The 25,516-nt window shown below is 48.4% G+C and overlaps 1 protein-coding gene across 1 annotated transcript in view; it reads left to right on the forward strand.

Annotated features, from left to right (window-relative positions):
- The window catches only part of Pbp49 (proximal sequence element A Pbp49), a 184,734-nt gene that overhangs the window by 60,942 nt on the left and 98,276 nt on the right, over positions 1 to 25,516 (forward strand). The window contains exon 3 of the mRNA XM_068377505.1: positions 8,521 to 8,687. Within this exon, the coding sequence (XP_068233606.1) occupies positions 8,521 to 8,687 (167 nt within the window). The remainder of the gene's footprint in view (positions 1 to 8,520; positions 8,688 to 25,516) is intronic.

Consider the following 25,516-nt stretch of genomic DNA (forward strand, 5'->3'; position numbering starts at 1 on the left):
AGATGTCTCTCTATGTCCAGTAGAGTGTCTAAAGGTCTATCTTCGTAGAACTTCAGACTTCAGGGGAGGACAGCTCTTCAAAGGAGAAACTTCAGGATCAAACTTATCCCTAAAACAACTGAGGGCGAAGCTCACCTACTTCATTCGCAGAGCGGATCCTGACAGTACACCCGCAGGTCATGTTCCGAGAAAAATTGCTTCATCACTGAACTTTTTTCAGTACATGGACTTTGAGCGTCTTCGCTCATATACTGGATGGAAATCATCCAGAGTGTTCTATAAACACTACGCAAAGCAAGTCCACGAACTGAAGCATTATGTGGTGTCGGCAGGTAGTGTATTAAAACCTGTCGTCTATTGCTGCGATGAACAGTTAATTGATTGGGACTATCAATTAGGGTGAAAAGGTGTTGACACTTCCAGTGCGATACCTTTTGAGTTGGTGCCACTATGGTGACACTAAGACTGTTCAAAATCTCAGGTGTGGAATTATACAGATAACACTTGTGCTGTGTGTACATAGTATACAGTGTTGATAGTATACAACATTTACAGAAATTATGTTGGGAAAATTTATCAAAATTTTCAATTTTAGAGTGGCACTCATCATTTCTTTCCTTTCAGGGAGGAAATATTTTCTGTATACGTTGCACGTATAATTCCCTTAACACGTTTCATTCGTTACACTCGTTATTCCATTTGGTCATTTATTCTAAATAAATGTCTATTAGAGTGTATTTGCGTCCTATTTCGCCCTGCAATTAGCACATTAAAAATGCCAGAGTTCTCTTACTTAATTTTTTAAGTACAGTAAACCTCATATTATTGTATGCTTACAAACAATGGATATAGTTGACACTTAATTGTTCCGACAATATATACAAACCGTGAGACCTTTTGTATATTTAGTTGATACTTATGTTTGGTCATACAATATATGCAAACCTTGAGGCCCCTTTTCTACCGTCTAGTATGACTCTTCCCTGCAGGGGCCAGGAAGCACTAACATTGTCTATGATTAGTGGTAATGACGGATAACGGTAACGTCATTTATCTCAATGTTCCGGATGACCATAGAAAAATTGTCCCAAGGTTAAGGCACCTATGAAAATCCACAGATACAGTACTTTCTAGTAATTCTCTGGTAAGCTTCCACAAGGACGACATGGCTTGACCCCCAAAAATGGATTTTGAGTGAAGCGAAAAATCTATTTTTGGGTGAGATGGCCATGTCGTCCTGATGGACCTGCCCTATTTTTCTATAGAAAAGGCCTTGGCAGGATCCCTCCCAAAACTACTATATCTGTAGCACCATGCTCAATGCTACGAGGAATAAACGCCATCTTGGATATGGCGCCATCTAGATACTCAATAGTAGTATGGAAGGAAGGGTAACCTTGATAACGGCTCCCCTTCTATTTTTGCCACTCTTCCCCCTCGAGGCGAAAACTCTATTCGGGGTGAAGATTGCTATGTGTCGTATCAATATATACGTCCCCTGATTTATGCAATATTCTTAAGAGAAATTTTAAGGGTATTTGGGCCAGGAATTAGAATTCTGGAGACCTAAAGGTAAATTCTCTAGGAATATCACTGTAGTCAAATATCCCTTAGGAAGCTACTTATAGGAACCTTCCATCAGGACGACATGACCATCTCACCCAAAAATAGATTTTTCGAGTGGTTCAAAATCCATTTTTGTTCCAACACGAATACTTACCTCGAACTACTTTCTTAGGAGTTACCTGTAATCTCCTCTCTACCGACCAGAGTTTTGTGTAGTATACCCTAAACCCGTTTTCTATGGAGGGCTAACTCGGGAGCAAGAGAACGTGCCTGAGGGTAGGTTTTGTGCTAGGTCGAGGTCCGCTTGGGTCGTGAGCGTCAGTAAGTTCTCTGGTCGTGACGTGACACCACGTCTCTCTCGTCTCTCTCGACCCTTTGTGTACGCCGCGTGTGTCCCACGTGTTTACCGCGTGGTAACTTGTGCTTATCCCTTGTGTTCCTGTGCGTTCACTACCCTTCCTTGTGCTTCCCAAGTGTATTCCTTTGATTCCCTGCATTCCTGTGTCTTGTGTTTGTGCGTTATGGAGCAGATCCGCCGTTGTCCTTGGCCTAGAGCTGGAAAATCGTGTGGAGCGTTCCTCTCCAAACCTGAAGTGGATCCTTACTCCCTTTGCTTTTCCTGTAGGGGCAAAGTTTGTTCGCCTTCGGATACATGCCTCGAGTGTGTTGGTTGGAGTGAAATTCAGTGGGTGCGTTACGGCACGAAGAAAAAGAAATCGTCGAAACGTTCACCCAGAAAATCTAGTGTTTCTTCGCCGCTACCGTCGCCCAGTGAACGGTCCGACGGGGCTTCTGTCTCTCCTTCCCCTACCCAGAGTAGGAGACGAGGTAAGTCCGTTGTGGGGAAAGAACCGGGCGTTCTTCTCCGGGAGTCTGGTGAGTGTGAAGTGGGAGTTGCGGGACCTTCTCGGGCTAGTGAAGAGCCTGGTAGTGCTGTGTAAGGGAGCTCTGGAGACTCGGCCCTTGTGCTTGGGGGGCACGTTTCCTCCGATGACCCCTTATGGTGTAGCAATGTTGTTTCTGTGTCCTCGCCCCCTTCGTGGGCTGGTGTTTCAGGTTCTTCGGCAGGCGGCGACAACCAGGGTAAGTTAGGCTCCGCAGGGAGTGATGCCTTCGGATGGAAGAGGGCCTGGATACCTGGTTCCCTAGTCTTGGGCGCCAACCCTCGTTTCCAACCCCTCTCACGGAAGTTCCTGAAACCTTCCTGCAACCCTCTACCTCGGGTACGCAACGAGTCGCGAAGTCCCCCGTGGCCCCCGCTTCTGCCCGCTGTACGGTGGGTACGGTGACGTCGGGCTCTTCGGATGGTGGGGAGTCATTCTCTTCGGGAGAAGAAGCCAGGAGAAAACATCGGCGTCGGAGGGAGCGGTCCAGGAGCAGGCGTTCCCGCTCAAGATCCCGTTCCAGGTACAGCAGGAGGCGCTCCCGCTCTCCACGAAGGAAACACAGGAGGAGTAGGTCACCCGATGGTGATTGGGTTTTCGTACCCCGTAAGTCGGAGATACAGTGTTCCCCGGACCGGCGGTCCAGGGATTTCTCGCCAAGGAGACCATCCTCCAGACATTGTTATGACCCTCGCAGGGAGAAACGCGAGAAGGCCTCTGCAGGCAGGCGTAAGACCGCGAAGCCAACGGTTCACCCCGCCCAGCGGGGGGAACCACGCTTCCTTACGAGCAGCCTGGCCGAATCAGCCCAGCTGGTGCGGCCCTCGGACGTTAAGGAACGGTTCCCGCTGTCGGGTCAGCCCACGGGATCCGCGTCCTCGTCCCCCAGAGAGCATGATCGGACACTAGCCCTCGCCGGTTCGGCGATGCCTGTCCTAAACTCCGTCCCTGGTACGGAGGTCCCCGCCGGGGAGGACCAGTACCTCCGCAGGGGAGTGCCTGTCGTGCCAGGACCAAGGCGCCCGGTGGGAGTGCCCGGTGACCCGGCTCCCCGGACTCAAGTCGAGGCTTCGGCCGACGGTAGGGAAGGTTCCCCGACGGAGGACTCGGCCTATAGAAGGGTAATTAGTCTGATCAGGAGACATCACAAGATCGAAGAACCGGCTGCTACCGATGAGGACTACTGGAAGTCCAGCCTTATCCGGTTGATGCAGGCTCCTGTCCAACCAAAAGCCTCCCTGGCTCTTCCTGTGGCCTGAGATCTCGTCCTGGGACAAGAGCATGTTGATAGGGTGGTGGCAGGTAATGCCGAAGCCCCCAAGACGCAGAGCTCTTCGAAGTTGCTCCACGGGCTTAAAACGCAGAGCAGGATCCATGTGCCAGAAGGACGCCGACCGGGAGCCTGCAAAGTGGAACCTGCTCTCGACATTCTGGGACAGGGTGCCTCGGAGGACAGTGCCTCTTCAGCCCCGGTCTGTTTTTCTCCATCAGAGGCTGCGATGATGGAGGAAATGTCTAAGGACCTAGTGCACGTCTCCTCTTGGCTAGACTGGTGGGCTTCCACATTAGTAGGTGTGCAAGCTACTTATGACCCGACAGACCCAGAACAGCAAAGCCTCCTGAGGGAGCTTATCACCTCTGGGGACAAGACTCTTAAGTTCCTCACTTACCAGTCTCTCGCGCTGACAGCGAATTGGGTGCTTCGCAAGAGGGACACCATCCTGGCGAAGATGTCCCGGAAGGTCCCAGACAGAGAGGCGAGGGCCATGAGGAGCCTTCCTTTGTGGGGTGACTCCTTGTTCCCCCTTAAAAGACTTGGAGGAGATCATGGAGAAGGTGGCTAAGAGGAAGGAAATAAACGCGCCCAGGCCTACGCCGGTAAGGAGACCTCCCTACAAGAGGTCAGTCTCAGACAGTGCCGCGACGTCTCAGGCCCCTCCTAGCCTGACGAAGAGAGAAGCCCCTTCTTCCTCCTGGGCCTCAGCGCCTCAGCCCCCCCGTAGAGGAGCCCCAGCAGCTTCAGCCTCGTTTAGGACAGGTTATTCTGCCTCCAGGAGAGGCCGTTCAGGCCGCTCCTCCAGGAGGAGATAGAGTGGGAGGCCCCCTATCCCTGCCCAAGCCTCAGGTTGGGGGATGCCTCAGACTATATTGGCAAGCATGGAAAGCTCACGGAGCAGAGCCCTGGACAATGTCCGTACTGAAGGAGGGCTACAGGTTACCGTTCTTTGCAGAACCTCCCCCTCTAATTCCGGCCAGCCGGTCGGAGTGATTGGTACCCAAGGACCCGTTGAAGAGGGCCGCCCTTCAAGAGGAGGTGTCCACCATGTTGGAGAAGGGCGCCATGGAAGAGATCCTACACCCAGGACCAGGTTTCTACAGTCGTCTGTTCCTGGTGGAAAAAGCGACAGGGGGGTGGAGGCCGGTGATAGATCTGTCGGCTCTCAACAAGTTCATAAGGAAGACGGAGTTCAAAATGGACAATCCGAAGTCAGTCCTGCTGTCCTGGATGGAGAAAGATTACATGATGACCATAGACCTCAAGGACGCTTACTTCCAAATTCCGGTCCACCCCTCGAGTCGAAAGTTTCTCCGGGTGAAATGGGGTACCCAGATCCTGCAATTCAAGACCCTTTGCTTCGGATTGTCAACAGCTCCCCAGGTATTCACGAGAGTCTTCACGACAGTCTCAGTGTGGGCCCACGAGCGAGGCATTCACCTCATCCGGTACCTGGACGACTGGTTGCTTCTTTCCTCCTCGAAGGACGTCTTGAAAGAGCAAGGGATGAAACTTCTCCAGTTTTGCAAGGGTCTGGGTATCATGATCAACCCGGAAAAATCGAACCTATCCCCCTCCACCAGAATGACCTATTTGGGGATGACACTGGATACCCTTCTAGGAAAAGCATTTCCGTCGGAAGACAGAATAAGCAATCTGAAGAAGATCCTTCGTCCGTTCCTGTCGGGGCAACCCAGGAGGGCGAAGGACTGGCAAAGACTAATAGGGCATCTGGTGTCGTTGGAAAAACTGGTTCCCCTGGGGAGACTCAGAGCCGTCCAATAGAACCTGAAGAACCTCTGGTGCCAACTGGACTCGCAACAGAAACTAATCCCAGTCCTACCAAACACAATACCCTCCCTGGAATGGTGGCATTGCCGGTCGAACTCGCTCAAGGAGATGCCCTTCGCGAACGACCCTCTCGAGTTACTTCTTTTCACAGACGCCTCCAGCCAGGGATGGGGAGCCCATATCCTCAACGGGACGGCGAGAGGAACCTGGATGGACGAGAGAAGGACCTACACATCAATGTCCTAGAGTTGAAGGCAGTCCAGAAAGCTTGCCTACACTTCGTCGATCTACTAAGGGGAAACACTGTGGCGTTGATATGCGACAACGCCACAGTGGTAGCGTACATAAAGAAACAAGGAGGTTTGAAATCAAAGGAATTGTGCGATCTCGCCCTAGAGATCCTAGATTGGGCAGAAACGAACCAGGTTGTGTTATTGGCAAGGTTCATCCCCGGGAAAAAGAACGTTCTAGCCGACGGTCTCAGCAGGATGGGTCAAATAGTAGGGACATAATGGTCCCTCCTTCCAGAAGTAGCCAAGCTCATCATCCATCGTTGGGGTTCCCCGGTGATGGACCTCTTTGCAACCAAACTGAACCCGCAACTTCCCGTGTATTGTTCTCCTGTCCCAGACCCGAAGGCAGCCTTGGAGGATGCCTTTCAGCACAGGTGGGACAACCTATACGTGTACGCTTTTCCCCCTTCACGTTGATAAGGCAAGTACTCAACAGAGTAAGGACTGCCCAAAACTTAAGGATGGCTTTGGTAGCGCCCTGGTGGCCGGAGAGAGAGTGGTTCGCAGACCTAAAAGACCTGGCGAGTCACCCCCCGTGGCCACTCCCCGACAGGTCAGATCTTCTACGACAGCCGCACTTTCTCAGGTTTCACGACAACCTACAGTCTCTACGCCTTCACGCCTGGAGAATATCGAGCGACTCCTGAAGAAAGAAGGCTATTCAGCAGCTACGGCTAAGAGGATGTCGCTATACCTGAGAAGGTCGTCGGCAGCGGTCTACCAAGCGAAGTGGGCCTCTTTCACGAAGTGGTGCGCTTCGAGGCGCATTAAACCCCTCAAAGCCTCGGTCCCAGACATAGCAGACTTTCTGGTATATCTCAGGGACAAAATAGGAATGTCAATCCCAGCTATAAAAGGAGTGCGGGCTGCCTTGGGTCAAGTTTTCCTTCTGAAGGGCATTGACCTGGGTTCCTCTAGACACATCTCTATGCTTGTCAGGAGCTTTGAGCAGTCCTGCCCCCCACAAGCAGTCAGGGTGCCTCAGTGGGACTTAGCTAGGGTCCTGAAGATGTTAAGTGGACCCCCCTTCGAGCCAATGAAAGATATCGTAGACAGGGATCTCACCCTCAAGACAGTCTTTTTGCTAGCCTTGGCTTCTGCAAAAAGAGTAGGGGAGATCCATGGGCTGTCTTACGACGTCTCTCATTCGAAGGGGTGGAAAGAGATCTCTTTCAAGTTCGTTCCTTCATTTGTGCCGAAAACCCAGAACCCAGCTGTCTGGGACCCAAAATCGAAGGTTTCTCTCTGCCAGCTATTTCTAGGACGGGGAATTCTGAGGATTTGAGATTATGCCCGGTCCGTGCCATTAGAAAATACCTTGAAAGGACTGCTCATCTCCGGCCAGATGTCAAGAGCCTTTTGTCTCCACAGGTGTTACTAAGAAACAGGTATCGAAGAATACCATTTCCTTCTGGCTGAGACAAGTTATTGCCAGGGCCTACAGGGAAGAAGGACTGGCCTTACTAGGCGCCCCCAAACCCCATGACATCAGGGGTCTGAGCACGTCCTTAGCCTTTGAGAAAAACATGGCAGTGGGTCAGACCCTTCGGGCAGGTACCTGGTCTAACCAGTCAACCTTTACTGCCCGTTACCTCAAGGACTACTCAAGGAGGTCCTTAGGTTCTCCATTGGAACAGTCATCTCCGCGCTCCAAGTGATTTAACGGTAAAAGCCCCAGGCTCAATCGTGGATAGCAAACCGGGAGACACAGGTTCGTTCCCTTTCACCCTAATCCCTGTTTTTCCTATCCTTATCGGAGATAACCCTCTTGTAACCATTGGATAACATGTCTCTGCAACTATGTTAAAGGATTCAACATCAGAAGAAGTTTTTCAAAGGGTGAGTACTTAGACACTAACGTGAGCTCTTTGTGTAGTTACCCTATCGTCCGTTTTCCTAGTATGTTTTGTTTTATACCTAGGCCTCTTGGCTTCCGCTTGCTGGGTCTGAGGGTCAGGAAGGCACTCCCACCTCCTAAAGTGAAAGTCTCCTAAGAAAGTAGTTTGAGGTAAGTATTCGTGTTGGAACAAATAAAAAATTTTAAGTAATTTTTATTTTTCCTAACATACTTACCGAGAGCTACTTTCGGGTAATGGCCCTCCCTACCTTCCCCGAGTGCCTCTCTGCCCTTGCGAGAATTGTGCAACATCCGAAGAACTTACTGACGCTCACGACCCAAGCGGACCTCGACCTAGCACAAAAGCTACCCTCGGGGCACGTTCTCTTGCTCCCGAGTTAGCCCTCCATAGAAAACGGGTTTAGGGTATACTACACAAAACTCTGGTCGGTAGAGAGGAGATTACAGGTAACTCCTAAGAAAGTAGTTCTCGGTAAGTATGTTAGGAAAAATAAAAATTACTTAAAATTTTTGATATTTCACCAAATTTTCAACTAGGCTCCACAAGGCACTAGAAGAGTTTGAAGACCCATGCCTACATGGCTTAGGACTATGAAGTGTGAAGTAGGAGATGATGAAGGGAGAAGTATTGATTTAAAAGCTTAAGATAGAGATGACTGGCGCAATCTCACCAAGGCCCTTTGTATCTATAGGCGTAGGAGGAGATGATGATGATGATTTTTTGAAGGGAATGATTCCATTTGTCTTTCAAGCCTTGGTTGGCAAATGGTATTGAGTTGTCAGTTCCATTACATCATTAAATATCCTTGGAAACTCTCTTGCAAATTTGACATTACTTTGTTTTTTTTTAAGGTGTCTCGTGATGAAGCTCTACACAAGTTTTTCTCATCTGCCATTGAGAAGTTTGCAGAAAAAAAATCTGGACCTAATTCTCCATTTGAAAAAGATATTGAATTTGAAGATCAGAATGAAAGACCATTTCCAAAATTTGATTTAGCCAAGGTGGAAGAAGACTGCAGGTGAGTTTTGTATGCATATCATGTAGAATTGTTAATTTTCAGTAGTTTGAAATTATTTTTGTCTGTTCAACATACAAACCTTTCATGTTATTACAAATAGGCACAAGTAAGCCAAGGAGTGATTTTCTATTTGTAGAAAAGGTTATCTGAATCTTAGGTTAGACCTCCTACTCCTTTGCATTCTTTTCACCCAAATACTTAGATTTATAAGGAAGGGAAGGATGGTCTGCCAGCTGTCAGTTTGGAAGGGTTGATTTTCAAGCTTCTCTGTAAATAATTATTTATTTTCATAGATATTTCTCCCACTCCATTAAAACATGTCATAAGCCAGATTGTGGGGATAGTTTGCACTTCCAAGAAAATTAACTTTAAAAGTTGAGCTTGCAGCAAATGTTTTTATGTTGAACTGGCTGACCGAAATCGCTTTTTATCGTTTATATGTTTAAGATCAATTTGTTCCGGACCTGGAATACAAACCACGCTGTTTAATAGGGGTACTACTTTCGGCGTAGCTGAAATGACGAGCCATTAAAATTTAACTTGGGTTTACTACCCACACCGCTAGTTAGCGGGGGTAGGGGAGGGTAGCTTGATACCCCCCCCCCCTCACACACCTGTGCTTGAACTCACTTTGCTCTCGGCTCGGATGGTAGTCGGACGTGTCCGCTGTCATCCTCGCCGCTCATTGGCAGCTATTAATGCTTTTTTGCTTTTTCTTTGACAGTTTTGTGTGTGAAGTTGGCCTCTGCTATTATGCACACCTGCCCTGGATTACCCAACCGCCCCTGTAGACCATTCATGTCGGCGGTGGAGACTGACCCTTACGCCCTTTGTCCTTTCTGTAGAGGTCAACGGTGCGATAGAGATAACAAGTGTAGGGAGTGGTCTACCTCCCAGTGGGAGAGGTTTTCGTGGCGACGGAATAAGAAGTCCAAACGGGATATTTCTCCTTCGAAGGTTTCTTTGAAAGGAGAAAGACCCAAGGCCTCTTCTTCCGTTGCTCAAACCTCCTCCGAAGCTCCCACTCGGTCATCGAGTGGTAGCGTAGACCATTATACTGTTTTCCAAACTCAGGGTTCGAGAGATGGCGTTGCTTACCCTAGCAAAGCAACTCCACCTCTCCCCCCGGGGGAGGATTTGTCACTAATCCCTTTATTGCAGCTTTGGTTTTCCTTGGAGCTCGAGGGTTTGCCCTCCAAGGAAGTCTTACTTGACTACATCCGATTGGGTGCCGCTGTCAAGCAATCGCCGCCTCCGGCAGAGGTTGATCCTCTGTCGATTGTCGACGTTGTGGTGTCAGAGGTATCCAATGTGGTATCACCCATCACCTCTTCCTCTTCAAAACCTACTGTAGCTGACGGCTTAGTTTCTCCCGTTCCTGTTCAACCAACGAGGGAGAAACTAAGTCCAACAGTCTCTCCTGCTGGTGTTTCTTTCCCTCGGGGGAGTTCACTTACAGAGACTCCTCTTCGGAGGACTGCAGAAGGTCAGCTTGCTGATCCAACGGCCCTCAGAGGGCGTATTCGTCGCAAGGCTCGCCTTCCTCTTCGTCAGAGAGGCCTTCCTTCACCTGCGGTGAAGAGGCGCCTCTTTGATGCTACATCTTCGTTGCAGTTCTCCGCAGAGGAGCCTCGTCATCGATCACTGACTGTTCCTGCTTTGGTCCTGGACCTTTCTGCGGATCGTTCGCAATCCCCTTTGGTGGAAGGTCGGCCTTTCAAAGGACACGTCGACCTTCCACCCGTCAGACCTGCCAACCTGCCTTCACCTTTCCTGGATGCTGATGCGCGCTACGCGCCAACGAAAACCTGACCTACACGCTCGTCAGGCCTCGTCATCTAACCCTAATACAGGGCATCAAGGGCGTATGCGCCAACGCGCACATAATTCCCATACGCGCTATGCACCTGAGCATACGCGCCACGGTCTCCTGCGTGCCAGGCTTTGTCTGAGCAAACAGATACTCGCCCACGCCCAGCTACGCGCCAACCTTCACCTGCGCGCCATCAACCTCCTGCGCTCCTACGCGCCAGTGCTCTCCTGCGCGCCAAAAATCTCCTGCGCGCCAGCTCCCTCGCCCAGCAGTCATCTCTCCTGTGTGCCCACGATCTTCTGATCTGGGCGTTGTTGGGAAGTCTAAGTTGACTTTCCCCTCGCGCCACCGCTCGCCAACGCGTCAGCACTCGCCTGCGTGCCAGGTTTTTCCAGCGCGCTAGCGCTCGCCATCGTGCCGACACGCGCATTCACTTGCACGCATCCATGAGGATACACGCGCGCGCCCTCGCCCATCCTCTCCTGCAGTTGCGCGCCCTCGCCCATCCTCTCCTGCAGTTGCGCGTCATTGGCCACGAGCAGCACAGGCTTCAACTGCGCTCCCGCGCGCCAGGGGTATCTCTCCTGCGCACGCTCGTCCTTCGACTTCTTCAGGGACACGAGAGGTCTCGCCCGCGCACTCAACGCCCTGATCCTGCGCGCCCGAATATTCTCCCGCGTGATCTTCTGTGCGCCCACAGTCTCCCACGCTCGCTCCTGTGCGCCTACAGTCTCCCGCGCGCCTGCATGCGCACCAGCAGTCTCCTGCGCGCGATTCCTGGTATTCTCCATCGCGCGAGCACCATTACGCGCCCGCGCGCGAGCACCATTACGCGCCCGCGCGCGAGCATCAATATCCTCCCGCGCGTGAGACTGCTGAACAACGCACGGCAAGGTCGCCATCACCTCATTCTTCTCCCCGCAAATGCATAACAGCGCGTATTGTGGCGGAAGGGAAACATCCAGAGGGGTCCAGGATCCCTAAACCTTTCCAGGCGAACCCACCTGTGAGAACTCCTCCCAGGGATCCTTCTATCCCTGTCCCTTCAAAAGGGGTGTCTGACAGCACGTCTGTCAGCCAACAGCCTTGGTTCGATGCACTAATCAGAGCAGTGACACAGGCGTTCAAGCCTGTTTTCTCTGAATTAGGTCGCATATCCTTGGCTGTCTCTACACCTTTGAAGAGAAAAAGAGGAGTTCCGGATGTGGTAACTTGTCCAAGGGCTAAGTTGACTCCACGCAAGCCTTCGAGGCAGGCCCCTTCTTTCCTCCAGACTATCTCTCCTTCCCTGTCGGACGAGGACTTCCCGTCCTCAGGGGAATCACGTGAGGTGAGACTTTCCCCCATCGCATCAATAGGGAAGCCTCTCCTCGAGCTGAGAGGTCTTCTCAAGTGGGGGCTGGAAGGAACTTACCATCTTCGATGTTAGAGTCCTACATCCTTCCCAGGAAGGAATCTAAGGACTCCAAGACATTGCCAAAGTCCTCTACAAGAACCAGGACGGAGCCAAATAGCCACTCGGAGAACGTCCGCGATTCTCCCCAAGAAGAGCCTTTGGGGACAGGAGACTTCGCTACAAGTCCAACGTCAGGAGGAGAACAGCAAGAGTCAGAACATGTGTTTTGGCAAGTTCTGACTCTAATGAGGGCTCTCAATGGGTTTTCCGACCCAGAGATCCCTCCTCGAGAGGGCAAGGACACGGTCTTGGACCGTGTATTCGGTACTCAGAAACCCTCTTAAGGCCAGTGCAGCTCTGCCCTGGTCTCAGGGGGTTAAGAGTACCAGAGACAAGATCGCTGTACAGCTTTCCGAGATGTCCTCCTCCAACCGTTCCAGTGCCACCAACAAACTCCTTCCAACTCCTCGCGTACAGCAGAGGAGGTACTTTGAAATCTTGGAGGAGCCTTGTTTAGCTCTTCCTTTCCACCACTCGGAAGAGCTTACCAGGGGAGTCCCTCTTGAGAGAGACTCCAACCGGCAGGTCTTGTTCTCGGCAACGGAGATCCTTAATCAGGAGAAGGTTGTGAAGTGTGCTATGCAAGCCACTTCATGGCTCGACATTTGGTTAGGGACCTTAGGTATCCTGATATGCTCAGAGGATTTTTCCAAAGAACATACCAGGAAAGCTATGGAGATGTTCCTTCTCTCAGGCACTCGCACGATCGAGTTTCTGGCCCACCAAGTCTCGAACTTGTGGGCAAACACCATCCTGAAACGTCGGGATGCGGTGTCTGAGAGATTCCATCAGAAGGTCCCGAGGACCGAGATCAATAGGCTTAGACATTCTTCTTTAAAAGGATCCATCCTGTTTGAGCCAAAGGATGTGGAACAGGCCGCTGAGAGGTGGAGAAAGTCTCATCAAGACTCCCTCCTTCATAGGGCTTTAACATCTAAGCCCTATAAGCCTCCAGCACCTCAGCAGGCCCGTCCAATCAAGACCACTAAACCAACGACAGCAGCGAAGACCATGGTGTCTAAGTCCTTTCCTGTCAAGGATAGGAAAGGCAAAAAGTCCTCCAGCGGAGCCAAGAATCCTAGAGGGAGCGGCCGAGGCCGCAAACGCTAGGATTGGTAGACCCCCTGCATGTCCACCAGTGGGGGGATGCCTACAAAGTTGCTCGGACAGGTGGAAGCAACTCGGGGCCGATTCCTGGACGATTTCCGTAATCAGTCAAGCATATCGCGTCCCGTTCACAACATCTCTACCTCCCCTGACGATGAATCCAGTGTCATTGAACTCCCTTGCCATGGGATCGGCAAGGGAGCAAGCCTTTTGGGCAGAAGTCCAGACCCTGTTGAAGAAGGGCGCTCTCCAAGAGGTCCTCGACAGGTCTCCAGGCTTCTTCAGTCGACTCTTTCTTGTAAAGAAAGCGTCTGGAGGCTGGAGACCAGTCATCGACCTCTCAGCTCTGAACAAGTTTGTCAAACAAACTCCGTTCAGCATGGAGACGGCAGACATGGTCAGACTAGCAGTGAGACCGCAAGACTTCATGTGTACACTGGACCTGAAGGACGCGTACTTCCAGATCCCAGTCCATCCGTCGTCAAGGAAGTACTTAAGATTCAGCCTAGACCACAAGGGGTACCAGTTCAAGGTGCTGTGTTTCGGTATCTCCACAGCACCACAGGGTTTCACCAGAAGTGTTCACCCTAATATCATCCTGGGCACACAGGATCGGCATCCGTGTCCTCTGTTAACTGGATGACTGACTGATCCTAGCAGATTCGGAGTCATCCCTTCTTCGACACCGAGACAAACTTCTAGGACTTTGCCAGGATCTGGGGATCATGGTAAATCTCGAGAAGTCCTCTCTGCTTCCCACTCAAAGACTGGTTTCCCCCCAGATGCTGAAGCCTTGATGAGGATGGGGGGCTTAGGGACTAGCAGTTGGGCTCTAATGAACAATGGGAACTACTTCCCCACTGGACCTCGGTGCCCAACTGTTGATCCAACTAAATTAGTCAGCACTTTCTCTCCGTTCTTTTGATTACTTCTTATTTTCTCCCATCTCTTCCTCTTGGGCATGAACTTGTTGACGACTTTAGCTTGTACGACTTAGATTTTGACTGCTGCTTTGGATTTGGCGCAGGGTGGGATGGATGTCATACCATATCAACCTGTACAAATTTAGACGCCATCACCCTCTGGCAGACCCCATTGGGTGCAGACTAAGTCTGTTAAGAGTCGGGCTCCAATGATCCGGTTTTATGTCGCCCATATTTGCGGGTAATGGGTGACACTAGGCATTGGAGTCGTCGGTGGCAGGGGCTAACTACCCCCACTGACCAGTGTACGCCCACCTTAAGAGAGGCAGCCCCTCTCTAATAGAGGACTGGTCCCCGCTGAAGCCTCTTCTCATGTTGGGCCACATGGGATAGGAGGACAGAAATCCTCCGATAAGAGGTGGATAACCCGGCTGGCTTCTACTCCAAAAACTAACCCCTCTGTTGACGACCTGGAAACTCTAAAGGACCATGCTACTTATGTTCAAAAACAAAGTAATTTGGGTGACATGGAGAATTTGCGAATCCTTCACGTCACTCAGATCCCCATTGAAACCAATTACGATGTTCTATGTAAATTATTTCAATGTTATGGTCACATCAGGGAAATTAGAATGAGGCTTGAAGGTGACAAATGGGATTCATGGATATCATTTGATAACCATGATGAAGCATTCAACGCTATCAATGATATCATAAATATTAAAATCAGTAATTTGAATTTCAAGGGTGCTCTTTGCGATCGGGTACCTAAGAATCTGGATGTATATAGGCCTGCAGATTGGATTGATAAAGGTATAGAGGTAGTAGTACCTTCCCAGAGAAAGCCAAAACCATCAAAGTGGCTTGTTGCTCAATCAAAAGGGAGTACTGGAAATTATTTCACAATATGTAAATTTCTTCAAAAGAAAGTAGGTACTATCGCACCAGGAGATATATCTCGGTTTGGAAAGAACAGTTTCCTAATAAGTGCCAAATCAGAAACTCAATCGGTTATACTTTCCAATTTAAATACAGAGAACGATGACATAAAGCTGGATGTGAAACCCCATCTAAACTTCAGTTATGGAAGGGGAGTAGTTTTTAATAGAGACTTATATGAATTCACAGAAGAGGAGATATTGGCCATGTGTCCTTTAACTGTGTGGAAAGTGCATAAAGTCCCTGGAACGTCTATGATTATCCTGACTTTCCAGGATGCTGATGTGCCTTTCCATATTTACATAGAGAATGAACGAATTAAAGTGCGAACTTTTAAGCAAAAGCCGCTGCAATGTTTTAATTGCTTTAGATATGGGCATCCATCTAAAGTATGTAAGAATGATAAAATGTGTAGTACATGCTCTAATGTTTACCATGGAAACTGTACACTAGAGGCCAATTGTATAAACTGCAATTGTTCCATAACCGGAATACAAACCACGCTATTTACAATAGGGTTACCTTTTAGCGTAGCTGAAATGGCGAGCCATTAGAATTTAACGAGGGTGTATTACCCCCGCGCTAGTTAGCGGGGGGGGTAGGGGAGTGGTAGCTAGCTACCCCTCCTCCCCCTCACACACAGGTGAATACCCACTTTCACTTTTGGCTCGGACTGTGACAGACGTCTCTGTCTTGGTCCTCTCTTGGCAGCCATTGTTTGTTTGTTTTGTCTTAATCGCTTACTTTTCATTTACTCAATATATATGTAAACATGTTTTCATGTTTGTATATATACAGTGAACCCTCGCTACTTCGCGGTTCGACCATCGCGGATTCACCACTTCGCGGATTTTTTCCATAACCCATATATATACAGTAATATATATATACAGTGTATATACAGTAGGGTCCCGAATTACACGTGTTCTAATTACGCGATTCCTCAATTACGCGATCGATAGTTTTTAAAAATTAATTTTCCTGTATTTGCGAGGAGCATTCTAAATCCGCGAGTCAAGCACCGCGAAGCATAGGAAATCTATTGTTTTCTTAATTGTATTGGGGGGGGGGGGGTGATGGTTCCCCGATGTCTGAGAAGGGGGGGGAGAATGTGAGAGAAAGATTTCTGTTCAAACATTTTAAGACTAGTTTTGGATGAAAAATGTTAAGGTTTGCCCATCTGTTGTGTGAACTTGTCGCTAGGCCTAGCCTAACTGTCCAACACCTATATGTATAATATTCCATATTTGTACTAATTAATTTTTATACTTACGTTGTGATTATGGTGAAAAATCCTTATTCATTAAAATTTAAATTAAAAACCATCAAAATAAAGACTATTTTATATCATGCTACTGCCAAACATGTCACCACAACCAAACCCATTACTTTGTTTAGTACGTTCCATCGCCGATCATAACGAACTCGCTAACCAATTTTAACAACTGTCTATAGGTTAACTTTTGCGGCAAAAGATATCTTACCAGGTACTATGTAATAATAATGTTATAATTAATGTTTTATTTATCCTTAGAAAATCAAAATATATGAAATATGAGCAATTTTGTTTCGTGTTGTTTTTTTTTTTTCCTAAAAAAAGCCTTCTTAAAAGGAAAACGTTTTTTTTTTTTTTTACGTTTCATCGTCGATCATAAACTCATTTACTCCTGAAAGTGATATTGAAGAGCTTTTACTAAAGATGTTATTATAAATAAAGATTATAAATAGGTGGTAAAATATCTATAATTAAAGTGTAGCAGCATCAAGAAATGTTGGGGTTCGCCCTTTACATAAGAATGTACTGTACATTGGATTAGACAGAACGTACAAAAAATCAATTAGGGAAAAATCGGTATTCGATATCCTCTTCATCAGCATCGTCAATCGGGCTTTTTATTTTTTTTATTCTCAGTCGCTAACTAGTTATCGCACTGCCAAGATCTGCACACATTCCGATAATTCACATTTGAAGGTTTTCTGGGAGAGGATGGATAGAGAAAATACCGAACTATATAAAATTTTTTTTTTAACCTGTTAAGCGTCACCCACGTGATAAACCGTTCACCACGATCTACTCGGTACCGCCTTCAACTGTATATTCCGTTCATGACTTTAATTGCCTTTTACAAGCCGTCAGTCTCGTGATGTTACTTTACTCGTATAGTAAGTATAGGATCACCACTTGGCAACACTCTCAGCATATGGGGACTGTGAATAGAAACTTATATGATGTCTGGCAACTATTTTTCTGAAGGTAGCTTGATGTTACAAAACTCTGGTTTGAACTGGTTTCCTATCAGTGCGCTCGGGCGTTCATGCATAAGTGGTTATTTGTTGTTCCTTTTGTAGTGAAAGGTCTAAAGAGGAAGGTTATTTCTTTAGATGAAATAAATGATATTCTTGTTGTGGAATTTGATAATGATAACCTGTTTGATAATGAGAGCACTAGTTCTGAATCCTCCAGTGATGAGTATATTGAAGAAACAAAGTTTTCTTTCGATGTCGAAAGCGAAAATGACTTCTCATTACCGAATGACTGGACAACGAAATTTCACAAAACTATAAAGGGAAAGGAAACGCAGAGAGAGAGAGAGAATAAAGTGGATAAATAATGTACAAATGTATGACGAACATATTTGAAAACTATACAGGAAACGATATGAAGAGAGAGAGAGAGAGAGAGAGAGAGAGAGAGAGAGAGAGAGAGAGAGAGAGAGAGAGAGAGAGAGAGAGAGAGAGAGAGACCTATCCCTTTCCTTTTGTTGCTTATCCAGGCGTAAGATTTACGATTGAAGATAAAAAGAACCCATTAGAATATTCAGTATTATGTAGCCATTTGAAATTAAATAATAGTAGTATTAATTGTTTTTTTTACTCAACCATTTAATTAATATCCCTACTTTTAACTATAATTACGAATTATAAGCATAAAGAAATTATAATAACTTTGAAAAATTATCATTAGTGAAATGACCGCTCAGGGCAAAAAAAGCGTGATTATCGTACAGCGGCCTATTGCACACTTGCGCCTAGTGGCCGTGTTTACGTGTGGGAGTGTCATCATGGATATACAGTACTATACTGTAATTTTTAACTATTGCTAGATACGTACTGTATCAAACCTTGAAAACCCTTTTTTGTTTTTTGTATCTATAGGAAATAATTCTACATCATTCGGAAAATACTGAAAACAGTAAGCTATGCATAGTACAGTAGTAAATACTACAGTCATAGAAAATTATCAAAACTTTAACAACTTTTTATTGTTTTATTTATCCATAAAAGAAATTTTGTACAGTATTTTATAAAAAAAATCTATAAGAAGGATTTCTTACAGTATTGTTAAGATATAAGCTACAGTATATATATATATATATATATATATATATATATATATATATATATATATATATATATATATATATATATATATATATATATATATATATATATATATATATATATATATATATATATATATATATATACATACACACACACACAGAGTGTATATACAGTATATATATAGCTAGAAAGCTAGAAATGGAGTGAAAAAAAATTGACGGATAGGTTGCTGTTTGCCGCCATGATGTGTTTCGAAATATACGAATTTCCAATTACACGAGGCCTTTCATCGACCAAATTCTCGCATAATTCGGGACCCTACTGTATGTATGCATGTATTTATGTATATATGTAGGTATGTATATGTGTATACATATAAATATATATATATATACACACACACATATATATATATATATATATATATATATATATATATATATATATATATATATATATATATATATATATATATATATATATATATATATATATATATATATATATATATATATTTATATATATATATATATATATATATATATATATATATATATATATATATATATATATATATATATATATATATATATATATATATATATATATATATATATATATATCTAAAGTAGGAAGATGTGATGTAGTTCTAAGGGAAAAGTATGGGAAATATGTCTGGGTAATAAGCAAAGCTCTACCTCCAGTTTGTTTCTACATTATGATCAGAGATAAATGTAAACAAAACATTGGTTGCCATTTTTTATCGTGCTTTTTAGCATGTTTAGGAAATGCATGATATAAAATCACCTTTAATATTTGTGCCTGTTTTAGTTTAGGGTACTGTAGTACATGCATTAAGTGTTCTGTACATTAAAGGGTAGTTTGTTAACAGTACTACGTACAAGGGAAGGTTTTAAAAGTCTGAATATACATTTTGAATAAATAGGTAAATATGGTGTCACTACTTCGCGGATTTTCACCTATCGCGGCCGCGACTGGAACCTATCTACCGCGATAAACGAGGGTTCACTGTATTTGAGTATAGAAATAAGTAAGTTTCCTTTTCAGATTTGTGTGTGTAGTGTACGATATCTACATGGAGGCCTCGGCAGTTAGGCCACCACGGCGTAATTTTATGGGTGGCGATCGAGTTTGACTTATGTCTTTCTCTCTCTCTCTCTCTTGAGGTCGTTCACCCTTTTACTACGTGTTACTACGCCCTTGTAGCCTAGCTTCCTTTCCGTGTGGGGGGTTGCTATGCCGTACGTTTGTCTCAATTAGTTATGAATCTAATTGTAGTTGTTTTTTGTTTTTCAGCTTGTAGAACGATTCCTTTCGGGGTTTTCGTTCTTTCTTTAGTGTTCATTCATTTTAAATTACATAATTACATAGTTACATAATTATAATTGTTATAATTCTGTTTTGGTTACAGGTCTCCTTCCGCGAGTGTAAGTGGTTGTGAGGGCACGTGCCTGTTGTGTAATTCTTGTTCCTTTCCCTCGGGATTCCTCTTCGGAGCCTTCCCGGGGGAATGAATGTGTACTAATATTTTTTTTTTTTTTTTTTTTTTTTTTACAGTTACCGATCTAGTTCGTTTCTGTAATATAGCAACGGTGTGAGCTGTCTGGTTGAGTCCTGGGGATTCGGCTGTTGCTGCCTCCCCCCTTGTTTTTTCGTTAGGGGCGTGTCTCCTTCTACTGGTAGTACTCCCGTGACGACGGACAGCTCTCCAGTTCATTTTAGAACTCTCAGGAGGCTTGCCTCCTTGGGCGGGTAACTTTCCTTCCGAGGGAAGTTTTTTTTCCTGTCCAGGCTTGAGTTTTCCCCCTTTTGGGGGGTTCTTCTCTTGCCTTTTTTTTCGTGCGACTATGCTCTTGGTGCTGAGCGGTCGCACCTGCAGTTTCGCTCAAGGGGCTGGGCAACTGCAGGAGCTCCTCTTCGGAGGATTGCTCCTTTTAGGTCACTGGCTGACCAGTCTCTTCCACGAAGTGTTTCTCTTTCATTCGCGAGAGAGTACACTCATAGAGACTCCTCTTCGGAGGTTTCTTCTGTTGCTGTTGCTGTTGGCCTCCCTCGCCGTAAGGCCCACCGTCCGCCTCGTCGTAAGGGCCTCTCATCTCCCTATAAGGGTGCTTGAGGCGCCTTTTTGGATCTCCGTTTGCAGCCTACAACTCCTTTTTCTTGATCTTCCGCCTTGGTGCAGATGGACAGCAGTCCGATCTCGTCTTCCGACGGGCAACGGTCTTCCCGACGGACAACGGTCTTCCCGACGGACAGCGGTCTTCCGACGGACATCAGTCTCCCGGCGGACAACGATCCCTTCGGGACAAAGGGTTGCCCCCACGGGGGTTCTTCCCTTGCATGTCAGGGTTTCCCTGCACGCCCTTCTGCTGTGTTCTCTCCTGCTCCTGCTCAGTGTGAGCACATAGGCGCTCTTCTGCTCATCAGCGCTCTCCTGTTCGTCAGCGCTTTCAAGATGATCATCCCTGCGGTTCCTGTTGGTTCCTGTTACGCGCCCTGTGCGCCCACGTTCGCCCTCGCGATCTAGAACTTCGGTTCAGGTCGGGGTCAAGGACTCTTCTTCTTTGCGCAGGCTTCCACGCGTAGCCTTCTGCTCGTCAGCGATCATCAGCTCGCCAGCGATCATCAGCTCGCCAGCGATCTCCGGATCGCCCACGTGTGTTACAGCCGGCACGCCAACGTTCTCCAACACTTCTGAAGGAACATGGTTCGCCAGCTACTAGCTCACCTGTGTATGCTGATCGCCATCGCGCGACCCTCAACTGCGGATGCTGATCGCCATCGCGCGACCCTCAACTGCGGATGCTGATCGCCATCGCGCGACCCTCAAACTGCGGATGCTGATCGCCATCGCGCGACCCTCAAACTGCGGATGCTGATCGCCATCGCGTGACCCTCAAACTGCGGATGCTGATCGCCATCGCGCGACCCTCAAACTGCGGATGCTGATCGCCATCGCGCGACCCTCAAACTGCGGATGCTGATCGCCATCGCGCGACCCTCAACTGCGGATGCTGATCGCCATCGCGCGACCGCACACCTGCGGATGCTGATCACCATCGCGCGACCCTCAACTGCGTATGCTGTTCGCCATCGCGCGATCGCCCACCTGTAGATGCTGTTCGCCATCGCGCGACCGCCTACCTGCGCATGCTGATCGCCATCGCGCGACCCTGGCATGCTGATCACCATCACGCGACCCTGCGCATACTGATCATCATCGCGCGACCCGGCGCATGCTGATCACTGCTCGCGATCACTCACCTTCGCATACTGCTCGCCAACGCACGATCGCTCACCTGCGCATACTGCTCGACCTTCGTGTCGGCATAACACAACGCGCCATCGCCAACCTGTGCGTTAGCGCTCACCAGCTCACCACCGATCGCTTGTTGATCCATATCGCCAGCGGTCCTCCTCGCCCACGCGGCAGCGCGTTTCCTCGCCATCGCGCTAACGCTTGCGTTCGCCGCCTCGGACTCGCTCTCATCCACCTGCCCACCCTCACGACCGCTCGCCTGCGCGCCCGCGCGACCCGCTCGCCCGCGTGCCTGCACGTCTACACTCATGCTCTCCAATGTTCGCCCACGCGCGACCCAACGGTTTTTCCATCGCGCGGACGGATGGTGTTCCGTCGCGCGAACCTACAGTGTTTCTTTGCACAAATGTCGGCTTATTTCTTGCAGTATCCATTGCTCGTCTATGGGTTATCGCTCGCCGACCACCAGGAATTTCCGTCGCGCGAGCTCCAGGGCAATTGCGACCACGATTCCCAATGGGGTTTTCGCAGCATGACCAGCCTGGCGAGTTCTTCTGGAGCGTATTTCCAGAACACGGCCTCACCCCGTAAACACAGAGCATGGCACTTGCAAGAATAGGAGAAACTTAAGGGAGATCTGAGCAACACTCCTCTATTCCTGAACCTGGGTTAGCCCCTCCCCGTCATTCCCTGGAAGGATTTTTGGCGGGGGGCTTTCCGTTTGAGATTTCTCCATCGGACAAGGGGTGACTGCTTACCTCTTCCTCTGGGAGCTTACCAGGTTCTTTCCCTCCTCGGTTACGGCCCGATGTTTGGTTCAAGGAAGCTACAGGAAGATCAAGGGTACTTTCCTCCTCTCGAGCTCAAGCACCTTGGCCTTTCGTCGTTAAGTATCTAACTTGCGGACAAGCTCGATGTTGTACCATCTGGACGCGCTGACTGAGGGCTTCCTTCGGGTGTCTCATCTGTGGAGGTCGACGACCTCAGACACCCTTCCATGCTTGAGAAGAGTTTGTTTGTGCCCAAGGACAGAGACTTAGACAGCTGCTGTGCGGAGTAAATCGACTTTCGGTTTCACTCCTCCAAGGCGCTTTCTTCAAAACTCTGCAGGGCTCCAGCGCCCTTTTCTTTCAACCACGTCGGCCTAAGTTAACAGCTACGACAACTGGGACAAGGTGTCCAACTGCAGTTTCCTCCTGTCAGGAACAGATGGCACGGGAGACTCCCCCGGGGGGGCATAGTCCTAAAAGGAGTTCACGAACTCTAGGATTGCAGGTTTTTCGCTGGGAGGATGCTTAAGGTTACTCATCCGAATGACAGCTTCCCGATGCCCATTCCCGCACAATCTCTGTGATTAGCCAAGGATATCGCGCCTGCCGTCTCTGTCAGCGAATTCAGTGTCTCTGAACCTCTATGCCATAGCGTCAGCAGAGTTGCCCGGTTGGGCAGAATGATCCATACCTTAGGCGAAGGTCTTCCTTAGGATCATCGACGGCTTCACCCCCGGCCCCCTCAGTCGATCCTTTCTTGTAAGGAAGGATCTGAGAGGGGATGTCCATAGTCGACCTCTCAGCCCTGATCAAGTTTGTCGAACAAACTTCGGCCAGCGTAGACTAGCAGAATCGATCAGACTGGTAACGAGGCGACAGGACTCCTTAAACCCTGGATCGGAAGGACGGGTACTTTCAGTTTCCATTCCATCCATCTTCCAGGGTGCTCGTCGGATTCAGCCTAGACTGCAAGTATTCCTGCTTATGATGCAGTGTGGCTATCCCGCCATGGCATAGCAGGTTTGTTTCCCCAGAGAACTCTCCCTGCCTTCCTCTTGGCCGCTCAGGTGCAGGCTTCCGCCTCCTCTGCTGTTTGGAGGGCTGGTCAACTCCGGTAGGCTCGGGTTTCGACCTTCTTCAGCGCCGGGACAAGCTTCCAGATGCTTACCATGAGTGTGGGCTCATGGTATTTTGCTTGGAGCCTTCTCTTCCTCTGCCTCAACATCTGGAGTATCTGGCCATGATATTGAGTCAACGGCCTTACCACGTTGGAAACCCCGCTTCTCGTCCGTCCAGCGAGGTTAAGCAACGTTGGTACTTGGATGGGTGACCACCTGGGGACGCCAGATTCTGTTACCACATCCTCCGAGCCTTCCTTTCGGTTGACTGTGGCAAGACTGAGGAGAGTCGCAGTACCTGTTCTCAGTCAAGCAGAGCTTTCAGCCCTACCCTGGAACGTTTCCTAGTTCTCCTTTCCTCTTTGACCCGTCTATAGTCCGAACGGTCGCCTCAGGATAAGTTCCATGTGGGGCGATCCAAGTTCCGGTGGCTTCAGGCAATGTTTAACCGGACTCCCTGGCCCTATGGGACCAGCGGAAAACTATTAGACCTGCAATGGGTGTTGACCTATGGAGCCTCTTGATGGTAGTGGATATTCTCGTCCTTTCCCCACACTCTTGATGCCGTTCTCGGACTCGTCAAAGGAAAGGGGGGGGGGCATGTTCCGGTCCAGGCCTATGGTCAAGACCTGAAGGATACCTCTCCATCATTCAGGCAGGCTTAGGGGCCTTAGTCTGGCCCCTCTTCAGATCCTACAGCTCCTGCCGAGTCGCCCCGTTGCGTGTCGACTTCATTCTAACCAGCAGGGGACACATTTTCACACCTTCACATCTTGCAGTAGAGATACCGGGATGATTGAGATTCTCTCAATACCACCATCGGCTCTCTCATTCCAGGCAGGGGAATGTTTCTCTCAGACTATCCGAGCAGAGCCTCGTAGAGAGAGTGTACCTGGGGGTCTTTGACCTTGGGTAACCAGCAAGTGCTGGTCTGGGGGACCTGATCGCGACAGCTTGGAACCTCAAGCTTCCGCTATTCTTCCCCCCAGTCTCAGACCCCGAGACTCTGGCAAGATGCATTCCGGTGATGGTGGGACAACTTCGACGCCTGCGTCTTCCCTCCTTTTTGTCCGTGGACAATGGGTCTCAACAAGACCAGGTTGTCTGTCAACCTTTCAATGGGAGAGCTCCACTTTGACTATGCGCAGAACGGTTTCTGGACCCTCTGCTTCCCCTGACGGAACTCCCGGGAGAGCTTCTCCCACGGCGCAGACTACTCAAGCAACCACACTGCGACATCTCTCGAACCGGGGCGTCGCTTCGGCTTCATGCCTGGAGACACTACGCTTCCTCCTCAAGAAGAGACAACCCGCTACAGTCGCGGTACGGAGGTCGCGTCATCTGCGATAGTCATCCACAGGGGTCTCCCAGGCAAAGTGAAGAGTCTAAGGTGGTTGGTGCCGTGGGAGATATACCTCTTCCCTTGAGGCCTCTTCTCCAGCAATAACGGTCTTATTGCCTTTCGGCGGGAGGAAACTCCTTTCCGCTCTCGGCAATGAAGCCTGTCGCTCAGCCTTTCCCTGACCTTCAGGCTTAAAGGAATAACTTTTTCCTGCCCGCTGGATCTATCCTCGCTCATGCGAAGCTACGATCGTCCCTGCCCTAGTCGGAGGAAGACCTCCAACTTGGAGCATGGCTCGTACTTTTAGTCCTTTAAGAGATCTTCTCAAGACCCTTTTACGACAGGCCTCGGATTGTATTCCGCCTTGGGTCTTCTGCTCACTCTGGCCACGGCCAGTGTGTAAGCAATCTTCTTGGTCTCTTACTACTCCCCCCTTTCTAAGGAAGAGGGGAAGGCAACATTCAGGCTCGCTCCTGAGTTGTTGGCTAGACTCAGAATCTGAGGGTCCCGGCCCTTCGGTCCGATTCTTTCAAGATTTCGAGTCTCCATTCTGTGTCTGATGTCCCAAGACCTTCTCTTTCTTGCCAGTAAAGGAATCGAGAGGTTAGCGCTGGGAACAGCTGCAGTTTGTCCTCAGTTGCAGCCGATTTGGGAGCACTAGGAGGACATGGGGGGAGAGTCACCAGTATACCTCTTCAGCCCGGACTCAAGGACATTCATCTCGACCTGTCTCCAG

The sequence above is a fragment of the Palaemon carinicauda genome, chromosome 7 (genome assembly GCF_036898095.1).
Source record: "Palaemon carinicauda isolate YSFRI2023 chromosome 7, ASM3689809v2, whole genome shotgun sequence".
Taxonomy (NCBI): Eukaryota; Metazoa; Arthropoda; class Malacostraca; order Decapoda; family Palaemonidae; genus Palaemon; species Palaemon carinicauda.